At 41.6% G+C, this 12,171-nt stretch overlaps 2 protein-coding genes across 5 annotated transcripts in view; one reads left to right on the top strand and one right to left on the bottom strand.

Annotated features, from left to right (window-relative positions):
• The first annotated feature begins 580 nt into the window (after positions 1-580).
• On the top strand, positions 581-10,172 carry LOC118368635 (mitotic spindle assembly checkpoint protein MAD2A). The gene is made up of 5 exons (XM_035752900.2): positions 581-752; positions 1,055-1,201; positions 4,101-4,221; positions 4,560-4,663; positions 7,901-10,172. Exons 1-5 carry the CDS (start codon positions 689-691, stop codon positions 8,071-8,073), a joined length of 609 nt encoding a protein of 202 aa, XP_035608793.1. The 5' UTR covers positions 581-688; the 3' UTR covers positions 8,074-10,172.
• Positions 10,173-10,223: 51 nt separating this feature from the next.
• The window catches only part of LOC118369142 (cGMP-specific 3',5'-cyclic phosphodiesterase), a 113,695-nt gene continuing 111,747 nt past the window's right edge, over positions 10,224-12,171 (bottom strand). For all 4 annotated transcript variants that reach the window (XM_052495741.1, XM_052495742.1, XM_052495739.1 and 1 more), the window contains exon 22: positions 10,224-12,073. In XM_052495741.1, coding sequence (XP_052351701.1) covers positions 11,954-12,073 — 120 coding nt within the window. In that variant the 3' untranslated portion in view covers positions 10,224-11,953. The remainder of the gene's footprint in view (positions 12,074-12,171) is intronic.

Raw genomic sequence — 12,171 nt, 5'->3', positions numbered from 1 at the left:
GAATTAGACAGTGAAGGAGAATAGTGTTGAAACAGACTAGAGTCAGAACGTGATGAGAAAAAAATGGAATGGTTAAAGGGGCAATAAGCGGTTGCTACATCCATTATTGGATTTATGAATGAAATGATACGCACCCATTGGTTCTTGAAGATTGATTAACTGATTAATGAGCTTAGTTTAAGTGTCCTTATCAGAACTCAAAATATAAGCTTGTTTTATAAACAATGCATAGCCTCAAAACATGGTTAAAACTATGATGTTGATATCATGGATGATCAGTCCTTGCATCCATACACTGTCTGTGAATTTGAGTGATTACATTTGAGTGATTACATTTCGCCTCAGAGTTTTACCGAACCAGTGGTGGGGAGTCGCTTTGTTATTGTTGTAACTGCTGATTGGAAAATCATGTAATTGTCATAACATAATATGCTATGTCTGGAGGCTTCTTATATAACAGCATGGATGAGAAATTACCTGCAGAAGTTTGTAAATCTCGAAATCTAGTGAACATCGCCCTCTAGAGTAAAAAAAAAATTAAATGTTGAAACGTCATCAACTATGCGACACGTTGGTAAAACGCATGCGCATGAAGTCCAACGCTAACAAATTTCAAACTGAGCAGCGGGTAGAAAGACCTGGCAAGAAAATACAATACAATTAAAGGATAAAACTAAATAGTTAAATAATGACGAGCACACTGAAAGGAATTACCCTGAAAGGAAGCGCTGAGCTTGTGGCCGAGTTTTTCTGTAAGTATTTTACCGACTTGGTTTGATTTGGACAGTTTTTGTGACTGATCAAAAAAAAAGTAAGGCATGCAAGCATGAATAACATGGCGAGGATTTTCTTTGTGGAAGCTAGCGAACATTGTTTTCAGCTACCACATCCGCATTTGTGCACGGGCCATACGTTGTCAATGTATTTTGCTTCAATCGTAGTTGTTAACGTTCTGTATTTTGTAGATAAGTTAACTAGCTACTTTAGCTAAGTAGCTAACCTGTGTGGTTGGTTGTAAACGTTTAGCTAGTTCCGTTGGTTTCCCTCCCTGCAGCATTCGGTATCAACAGCATCCTGTACCAGCGAGGGATCTACCCTCCGGAGACGTTCTCCCGAGTCACCCAGTATGACATGAGCCTTCAACTCACTACTGACACCAAGCTGAAGAGCTACCTGACCAACGTGGTATCTCAACTCAAAGGTACAGAATGAAATAAACGCCATTTAGTTGAATTTAGCACATGCACAGAACGTTTACTTTAGTTAGTACAGCGATTTTTATTTTTTGGGGAATCTCTGTGATCTTAACTCCGAAAATAGTATCCAATTGTCATTCTGAAGTAAAAGTAGCGATGCCCTAATGGAAAATGCCTCAAGTGAAAGTCACCCAGGAAAATACTGCTGGAGTAAATGTTGAGTCATTTAAACCTCCGTATATTAACGGGACATTTTTCTTGTTTTGATTTATGGAGGCCAGGGGTAATGTTGGAGGGCTGCGGAACCTGCAGTTCTCGACAGAGATCATTGCGTCGCGTTCGGTATTTTTTTTATGCTGGGAGTGGGCGATCAGATGAGACAATTTTGTGAAGAAAATAATTGTTGTCCCGCGGGTTATCTGGAAACTGTAGTCTTTCTGCTTTGTATGAGTTCGCCTAAGGTTACCTGTTGTATTAAAAGCACATCATTGTTGCATCATTCACACACTCAGAATGCACGGCTTCAAGTTAAGTCTCCTACCTATTTGTTCACATTGGCAGTGATGTAAAACATACTTTAAACTGCTAACGTTACTTAAGTATTTTTTGGGGGGGGGTAGCTGTACTTTTTTATTTTTGGTAACTTTTACTTCACTTACATTCCTAAAGAAAATGATGTACCTTTTACTCCATAAAGTTTCCCTGATACCCAAAAGTACTGTCTACATTTTGAAAGTTAGCTAGCTAGTTGTCTGCTGTGGTAGCCAAAAATGATTTGTTTTTAAAGTTGGATCATCTTATCCTTTTGCGGCTTTAAACATGTTATTACACTATGATTGTCAACATTCAAATCAACTGGGACACGTCAATGGCAGGCAAAGTTTTCACCTTAGCTTGCTACATAACTGCAGGAAGCATGAGCACCATCAATCAGCCTACACCACTACTCGTACACCCATCGTTACTATGACAACAAGTGTAGACATGCCAGCAAATGACAGCTGTCTGAAAACACACACATCCGATTTGGTCACGTGGTCCAGTAGTCCAAAAAGGATTTGGAAAACAACTGATTTGAGCATTAAGGCCTGCAGTGTGAACAAGGCTTTAATTGGGCGTGCAAGATCAAGTGCGCCTAGTATATGTGTGGTAGGCTGCCTATGCATGCATGGGCGCAGAGGCACGGGGCATTTATGGTTCCAAGCTTAGGCTAGTGTACTACATTGCCTTTAAATAAATATTGATCACCCATATTTGTCTCAGTCTGAAAATCATCTCACTCCTAAAAGGTAGGCTATAAAACGTAGCTAGCTCAAGAGAAAGTGCATGTCTCTCCTACTCGGTTGTCTTCAAACTACGCCTACCGTATGCGCTGATATAGCCCAATCTAATGGGTCATTTATTTATTTAACTATGTTTTGTAGGTTATATTTGCACATTGAATTAGGGTGCTAACCATGGCTGGCAAGTGAGCTGCATCGTCGCATACGCCTACATTAATATTGCGGGACTGCGGTTGGGTTTGGGATCAGTTCTTGCGGTAGTGAGTGGGAGTCGGACAGAAAGCAGCAATTGCGGGAAAAATAAATCAGTCCTGCCCTGCCGCACACCTAGCCAGGGGCACACTCCGACATCATTTGGAAACAAAGCATGTGTGGTTATTGAGTCTGCCAGATCAGAGGCAGTACGGATGACCATGGATGTTATCTTGATAAGTGTGTGAATTTAATCTCAGGTCAGGCAACAGCTCTGGTGGACATTCCTGCAGTCAGCATACCAATTGCACTTTCCCTCAACTTGAGACATCTGTGGCATTGTGTTGTGACAAGACTGCATATTTTAGTGGTATTTTACTGTCCCCAATACAGGGTGCACCTGTGTAATGATCATGCGGTTTAATCAGCTTTTTGATATGCCACACCTGTCAGGTGGATGGATATTCTTGGCAACAAAAAAAGCCCATTTACAGGGATGTAAACTAATTTGTGCACAAAACGTGAGAAATGTGCTTTGTGAAATGGAACATTTCTGGGATCTTTTATTTCAGCTCATGAAACATTGGACCAACAATTTACATGTTGCTTTTATGTTTTTGTTTAGTCTAATTGTGTTCTATGCTTATTGTGCATTTACCGCAATGCCCCGCCCGACCAACAGAGCATACATTTTCAATAATCAATGTTTATTGGTACTCTTGGTTTAGTGGTGTCTGCTCTGTGTGAAATTTGAGGAGTTGAGACATAAAAGAAGTATCATTAGAAAGGTTAACTTCTAGGGATGCACAATATATCGGTGAGCATATCGGAATCGGACGATATTAGCTAAAAATGCCATCATCGGTATCGGCCCGATGTCTAGTTTAACGCCGACGTTAACTGATGTCAAAGCTGCCGTGCATACCTATATGACGCTACACTTGCAACACAGTATCCCTAACCTAGCCCACAATGTCTGCTGTTTGGATCGAGCAGTCAACAAGTCGAGCAGTCATTTGAAAGAGTAAGAACATTTCAGCAAGACAACTCAAAGGCAAAATCCATTAAAGCCAAGGTAATGGAATTCATTGCCCTTGACAATCAACCGTTCTTTGTCGTGGGTGATGTTGGCTTTCGTCGACTGGACGAGCACCGGTACACACTAACAAGTGTGCTAAACTCACCCGTTAATATTTTCCAGTGAAGAAGACTTGGATGTATCGTGGGGTGTGCAAAATGGGTCAACTTTGAGCCCCTTTATTTCCTCAACGTTTTAGGTCCAAAGGGGCACTTTCTGAGCACTTCAACCATGGGAAAATGTGTATTGGTTTTCACCATATTGATCATTGTTTTCATTCCCTCATAGTATATCTTTTTTATTTGTATTTTTTTTAACTGTAGTCTGGTGTGTAACTTGTCTGTATTGCAGAGTGGCTGTTTGACTGCACAGTGCAGAAGCTGGTGCTGGTGATCACATGTCTGGAGACCAACGAGGTGCTGGAGAGGTGGCAGTTTGACATTGAGTGTGACAAGACTGCCAAGGAGATCAGGTAATGGGGGATACTCCAGCAGTGGACCTGACCACCACACACACACACACTACACTACTCAGAACACACTGGACTATTTGTAGCCTTCTAGTACTTCCCACCAGGAACAGTGTCATACTTTGAGAATGTGGGTACTTTTTATGAAGAGGTAATCCGTTTATGCCCTTTGGCAATTTTGTTGCATTTGCTATTTCACCGCTTGCCAATGTTGACTTTTCCTATCATGCCGCTGCAGTTAGGACAAGGTTAAGTCATGCCTGACCACTTGGTGCAATAGTGCAGTATGGTTTGACATTTAGAGTAAATGTGTGGTTGACTTTGTGTGTCTCTTCTCTCAGTGCTCCCAGGGAGAAATCCATCAAGTCTATCCAGGATGAGATTCGCTCAGTCATCAGACAGATCACCGCCACTGTCACCTTCCTACCCCTGCTGGAGACTGCCTGTGAGTACTGTTTGTGTGTGAACCAGGGTTTCCGTTAGCCGTTAATTGGCTGCTTTTGGCCAATAATAAAATTAAAATAAATACAAGAAGGCAGACGAACCAAAATATTGCCGGACACGTTGTATGCCAGAAAATATCCTGATGGAAACAAATATCCTATGTGGGTCCTTCTAGAAATAATGAGGCCAATGTGTGCCATTGGGATAAAAAAATATTGTGAAACACAAAGTGAAAGGATTTTCATGCAGTTCCGCATGTGTACTTAGAGGAATAAAAGTGAATTGACCCATAACTCCACCTATACAACAACAGGCCTAGGACTATACATCCTATAACCTTTCTGGCGCAGGCCTTCCGCTAGTGAAATTGCATAGCGCCAAATTCAAAATACATAAATGGTCATAATAAACACTCATAAAAAAATACAAAGGTTCTACATCGGCTTAAAGATGAACGGCGAAAGCATACATTGCGATTATCTGAGGACAGCGCCCCGCTTACAAAAGTATACAAACATTTTAGAACCAAGTAAAGGAATTGCAAAAGTCACAAGAGTTCCAGCTACACAATAAATGTTTGTTTTGTTCGATAAAGTCCCTCTTTATATCCCAAACTGTTTTCAGTAATCCACTGGCTCAAAGGCGGTCAAAACATGCAGACGAATACATCCTAATAGTACCGGTAAAGTTTGTCAAACAATGTTTATAATTCATCCTCAGGTTGTCAATTGTCTAAATAATCAATAATATTTAAACCGGACAATAGCGTATTCAATAGAAAGGAAAAACAATGAAGGGCGCGCACTCGGTCACTTGCGAAACCAGCACTGCATGTTTCTACAGTCTACTGACAAAAAGGTCTCATTCTTCTTAATTTTTCAGAAAACAGGCCTGAAACCTTGTCCAAAGACTGACATCTAGTGGAAGCCATAGGAACTGCAATCTGGGTCCTAACCCATTAGATACTCTATAGGCATTCAATTGAAAACTACCCATGTCAAACAATCCCACTTCCTGGATGGATTTTTCTCAGGTTTTTGCCTGCCATATCAGTTCTGTTATACTCATCCTGAGCCTGAGTAACGGGCAGTTTACTTGGGGCATGCGTCTCATCCAGACGTCGAAATACTGCCCCCAAGCCATAAGAAGTTAATTAAGCAAGGTTCATACAGACATTGGCAAATCAAATGAAGGACTTTCAGGGATTTTTTTTTTCAAGCACTTAATTGTAATTATAAGGGAGCAGGAGAACTTTTACATTGGCCGCAATAATTGCAAGGACTTTTCAAGCTCTAAATGAAGGAAATGTCTGATTTTCATGGTAGGCCTAAGAGATACTTGCATTTCTGAGCTCCAAGTTCAAGTAGGCTACGTCAAGCCCCTTGTAATTGTTTAACATTGCAAGTGTAACATGGAAAACACAATGTGTTTGTAGTGTTACTTCATTACTGCTATGTAATTTGTCATTATATCCAGAATAACTCATAGGAATAGCTTTGGGTGTTGTGGAATACTCTATCCTCCACAATTGCGCACAGTGGACATGTGTCCCATCCGAGGCACAAAAACATATGCAAACATGAACACATTACCTTGACGCTCTCTCTGTTAAATCTTAACGGGACCCCGCTGTGAGTCAAGCAGACAATAACTACAACCGACGATCAACATCAATTTGCAAAGGCTGTTAGATCCGACGTGGATCCAGGCACCACTGTCTTCGCCGGCATAACTAATGAGACGCCAAATACTCTGGACGTTCCTCGCGAACACCTTTTTTCACATGTGCTATCACTACAGCTGTTTGACACTTGACTGTCAGATGTGAAAATATCACGGTGTAACTAATCAGCCGGACACCAAATGCGCATCCAACAAGTATTGTGCGTAATTATTGAAGAACCACGTTAATGACCGCATCGATTTAAGTTAAGTATCAAGGTACGATGACTGTCGGTTCGAAGCATTCATTTTTGCAATCACATTTATTATTGTGCATTTGTGGGCCTGTGAAAACTGTTTTCACCCTGTAACATAAGGAGATATGAAATGTTATGTGGTTATACTGCCTTTCTGAGATCTCTATACAAACAACTGTCTGATAGCTAGGTTCAAATTCAATGTCTAATTGAACTGATTCATGCTTAAAATATGATAACTTACTACATAAATGCAAGGACAGAAAAGTCATGTTTTGTGTCACGACTTTGGACAAATATGTCAAGACACCAACCATGATAAAGGGTTACACAGGTTTTAAATAAACTTGTGCATTTTATTGAATAAAGCTATGATCCCCCTCTATATATTAATGTAATGACAAGAAAAAAAATTGGCAGATTGTTATCAATGATTTATCAACAGCTGTAACTAGTTGTCCAGCGTAGGAAATCCTCACTGGTACCCTAGGTTATAGAAAGACCCATTTACATCACTTTAGCTATGCATGGGGGGGGGGCATGTTCTCTTTCAGTCACAATGTCTGTCGTGCAGTGAAGTTTTTCGGTATTTTAGGATGTTTTGCCAGATTAATCTCCCTCAACAGAAATGACAGAAGTGTCATGCAAATCCACCAAATCCACCAATGTGGTCCTTCTGTGGCTCAGTTGGTAGAGCATGGCGCTTGTAACGCCAGGGTAGTGGGTTCGATTCCCGGGATCACCCATATGTAGAATGTATGCACACATGACTGTAAGTCGCTTTGGATAAAAGCGTCAGCTAAATGGCATATATTATTATTATATTATTATATTATTTGTTCCTCTAATACCTGGTCAAGTAGTTAACTTAATTTGCACTGTTCTTATAATGTTTAAGGTATTTAACTACGGGAGGCACATACAAGTGGCAAAATCAATCGATCGGGAATATTGACACGGCAAGGCATATGGGCCGGCAGGTAGCCTGGTGGTTAGGGTGTTGGACTAGTAACCGTGGGGTTGCAAGATCAAATCCCAGAGCTGACAAGGTAAAAATCTGTCGTTCTGCCCCTGAACAAGGCAGTTAACCCGCTGTTCCTAGGCCATCATTGAAAATAAGAATTTGTTCTTCACTGACTTGCCTGGTTAAATAAAGGTAAAATGAGTAAATACCGACAAAGGGAGACGTGCAAAGAGCCAATGTTTACTTGGTAGGCTATCATTTCTCCTTGAATTATTGCAGCCACTTCCATGTGGTGTTAATGACATTTCACCACGCTGCCTGATGTTCCTTGATAACCCTTGATCCTTCTCCCCAGGTGCCTTCGACCTCCTCGTCTACACCGACAAGGACCTGGAAGTGCCGGAAAAGTGGGAGGAGTCAGGCCCCCAGATCATTGACCAGTCGGAGGAGGTTCGCCTGCGCTCCTTCACCACCTCCATCCACAAGGTCAACAGCATGGTGACCTACAAGAGGACCGACTCAGCCTAGAACCTGACCTCTAACCTACGACCCCTACTGTACATAGTTAACTCTTATGGTCTCCTCTCCCCTGCTGCGTACTATAGGTGTGTTGGAGATTGACTACAACGGATCTACAAATCATACTCGGTCGTCATTTAGGATGCCAGGTGATTTGTAGATGAGTCAGTTTGGAGTCGCCGACTGCAATCTCAAACGCACACAATAGATATGAAAACAGAAATGTTACACAGCCCTCTTCTCCCTTCAACTCATGTCTCTCATTATCTTTCTTTACGTACAGTGCCTTCGGAAAGTATTCTGGCCCCGTAACTTTTTCCACGTTTTGTTACGTTACAGCCGTATTCTAAAATGTATTCAATGTTTTTTTCCCCCCACATCAATGTGTACACAATACCCCATAATGACAAAGCAAAATAGTTTTAAAAATTCATTTTTGCTAATTTATAACAAACTGAAATATCACGTTTACATAAGTATTCACACCCTTTACTCGGTACTTTGTTGAAGCACCTTTGGCAGTGATTAGACTCGAGTATGCCGCTACAAGCTTGGCACGCCTGTATTTGGGGAGTTTCTCCCATTCTTCTCTGCAGATCCTCAAGCTCTGTCAGGTTGGATGAGGAGCGTTGCTGCACAGCTATTTTCAGGTCTCTCCAGAGATGTTCGATTGGGTTCAAGAGCCGCTCTGGCTGGGCCACTCAAGGACATTCAGAGACTTGTCCCGAAGCCACTACTACGTTGTTTTTAATCTCTATACTTTGCCTCGTTCATCTTTCCCTCCCAGTCCCTGCCGCTGAAAAACATCCCCACAGCATGATGCTGCCACCACCATTCTTCACCGTAGGGATGGTGCCAGGTTTCTTCCAGACGTGACGCTTGGCATTCAGGGCAAAGAGTTGAATCTTGGTTTCATCAAACCAGAGAATCTTGTTTCTCATTGTCAGGGAGTCTTTAGGTGCCTTTTGTCAAAATCCAAGTGAGCTGTCGTGCCTTTTACTGAGGAGTGGCTTCCGTCTGGCCACTCGACCATAAAGGCCTGATTGGTGGAGTGCTGCAGAGATGGTTTTCCTTCAGGAAGGGTCTCCAATCTCCACAGAGGACCTCTAGAGCTCTGTCAGAGTGATCATCGGGTTCTGGGTCACCTCCCGGACCAAGGCCCTTTTCCCCCGATTGCTCGGTTTTGCCGGGTGGCCAGCTTTAGGAAGAGTCTTATTTGTTCCAAACTTCCATTGAAGAATGATGGCGGCCACTGTGTTCTTGGACCTTCAATGCAGCAGACATTCTTTGGTACCCTTCCCCAGATCTGTGCCTCGACACAATCCTGTGTCGGAGCTCTATAGACATTTCCTTCGACCTCATGGCTTGGTTTTTGCTCTGACGTGCACTGTCAACTGTGGGACCTTTTATATAGACAGGTGTGTGCCTTTCCAAATCATATCCAATCAATTGAATTTACCACCGGTGGACTCCAATTAAGTTGTAGAAACATCTCAAGGATGATCAATGGAAACAGCATGCATCTGAGCTCAATTACAAGTCTCATAGCAAAGGGTCTGAATACTTATTTAAATAAGGTATTTCAGTTTTTTTATTTGTTATACATTTGCAAATATTTCGTTATGGGGTATTGTGTGTAGATTGAGGATTTTAAAAATGTAATCCATTATAGAATGAGGCTGTACCGTAAACAAATTGTGGAAAAAGTCAAGGGGTCTGAATACTTTCCAAAGGCACTGTGTGTATATAAATAATCCTTTTACACTGATTATTCTGTCCTGTCTTTTTCTCTGTGTATTGGGATACTTTGTTCTTCCTGGCTCGCTACTTTGATGTAAATATTGCCTGTAAGTGGTTACTGATCCACTTTGCTTTCATTTTTTTATTGTCCTCTATCCAGTTCTGAGCCTCTCTGTTTTAGAAGCTAGTGGTTTGTGTTGTATTTTTAAGAAAATTCCTGAAATGTGTCCATTTGATCGTCCTCGAGTCTGACCTGTGTGTTACTACTGCAATTGCCCAGAAGGTGGCAAAGTAACACATTTTTTGGTATTTTTTAGTTCTGGTTAGTTATCTCTCTGTAAATGTAAAATAAATGGTTGTTTAGACAAGTATGACGTCATCCAAAGTTTGTTTGCACAAATGACATGGCACATAGAAAATAAGCAGTATCCTTTTAATGGGATGTACCATTCAACTTGTCTCAGTGTTCTTCAGAGTCGACGAGCAGGACGGGGAAACCCCTTCACACGGAACCGCGATACACATCGTATTACCTCAGCCTCCACTAATAACCCACAGGGCTGCTGTCCTGTGACTGCACATAGCCACCTTTTCTAGAATTCTGTAACTTCACATTGCAACACACAGGTCTATCATTGGTGAAGTAACACATCTTTTCTAGAAATACCAATCGGAGAACAAAGCTGTGTGGAATTGAAAAAAAGAAAAGCAACTCTTCTTTTTTCTTTTTTTTAAGCACAAATTCAGGAACAATGGTATTTCTGGAAACTTCTTCAAGTACAAAATACAACCACAGTAACAACTGTGGTCCTCGGAGTGACCACGTACGTCTACACGGATAAGTGCTGCAAGTTAGGACATGGTTAAGTAACATTTGGATGAGTTTCTCCTGTGAATGACAGTGATGCAGTTCACATTTCTCTACCTGAAAAGTACTATAGTATATTGTGTAAATGTTGGAGGCAGAAAGTTTAGAGAAAGACGAGTCATTTTCTGATTGAAAGCGAGTGGGTGGTTATTCAGTCCTGTCATTCCCTGTATTGGAAGAAATGTAAAAACAATTCTATAATGCCATTTTAAAATATTCCACTATAAATACAAATTACCTCAAGGTAGACTGACAATATTGCAAATTGATTTTGGGCTTTTGACTGTCAAGCTCTGCTTTCAACGAGACACCCCAGCCTCACATTCAACACGTTTAAAAAATGACCACCTGCTGGGCTGGTCCATAATGAGGGCCAACAAGTGTCTACATACAAGTAGGTTCTTGTGAAATTGGACCTCATACCTATCATGTCACAGGAAGGCAGTGGAATCTTCTAGACCACGTGTCTAGTCTTTGGCTCCTTTACAATTTGCAAAGTTAAAATAATTACAACCCCTAGAAATACACACATGAATGGATGGTCGAGTGAATTTTTCAAAGCAGAGACATTTGGATCGTTTGGTAATAAAACATACATTGTTTTATAAAGACGTGTGTGTGTGTGTTCTCAACACGAAACTGACGATACAGTATAGAAAACTAATAAATATATAAAACATAAATATGCAATAGTTATAACGAGTGACAATGTTACAAAAATGTACGTTCTCTCAAAACCTTTGGTGTGTGCCTGCACCCTGGTGTTACAAAACAAGCTTCCTACTGTGGTGCTGTACGGTGTGTAGAAAGTAAAGTTGTATTTGTACTAAGACCTGGGTTCAAATAGTATTTGTAGTCTTTAATGGCGCTCTCCTGGTGCAGTGGCACCAATGGAATAGTCCATTGTACAAATCCTGCCCCGCCCATCTGGCACTCCGGGCAAGCTCAAGTTATTTGAGAGATTGCAAATACTGCTTGAACCCGGCTCTGTCCACAATACTACGGTGTCGTATTGATTCCTTGGAGCTCAGTAGGCCCGATAGTAGCCGTGCACACGCAAACCTCTCCTGTTCAGTCTACTTCACTTCCTCAGACTCAGGGATATACCATAGTGAGACTTCCTTCATGTACGGAGAGGACTTTGTGCAACAACAAGAAAAAAAAAGAAGAAAAAAAAGACTATGGTTATAAATATAGCTTAGTGTTGATGTCGTCTGCTCGGGGGTGGGGTGGTGTAGGGATGGAGTGATGGTGGGGATGGAGGAGGGACGCTGACCACTTCTATACCACTCCGTTGAAGAAACCTTTGTCGCCCTGTTCGGCCAGAATCTTCCAATTCTGCCTGTTCTTCTGGCAGCCCTCGAGTAGTGGCGAACAGGACTCAGACATACCAGCCAGGGTCTGATGGACAGACAGACAGACCGAGAGAGAGAGGGGAACAGGGAGAATGATAGCGCACCTTCCTTATGTCAGTGTTTATGGTATATGGCCAATGACAT

This window comes from Oncorhynchus keta, chromosome 35 (genome assembly GCF_023373465.1).
Source record: "Oncorhynchus keta strain PuntledgeMale-10-30-2019 chromosome 35, Oket_V2, whole genome shotgun sequence".
NCBI lineage: Eukaryota > Metazoa > Chordata > Actinopteri > Salmoniformes > Salmonidae > Oncorhynchus > Oncorhynchus keta.
This window is presented reverse-complemented; position numbering and strand designations above follow the sequence as displayed.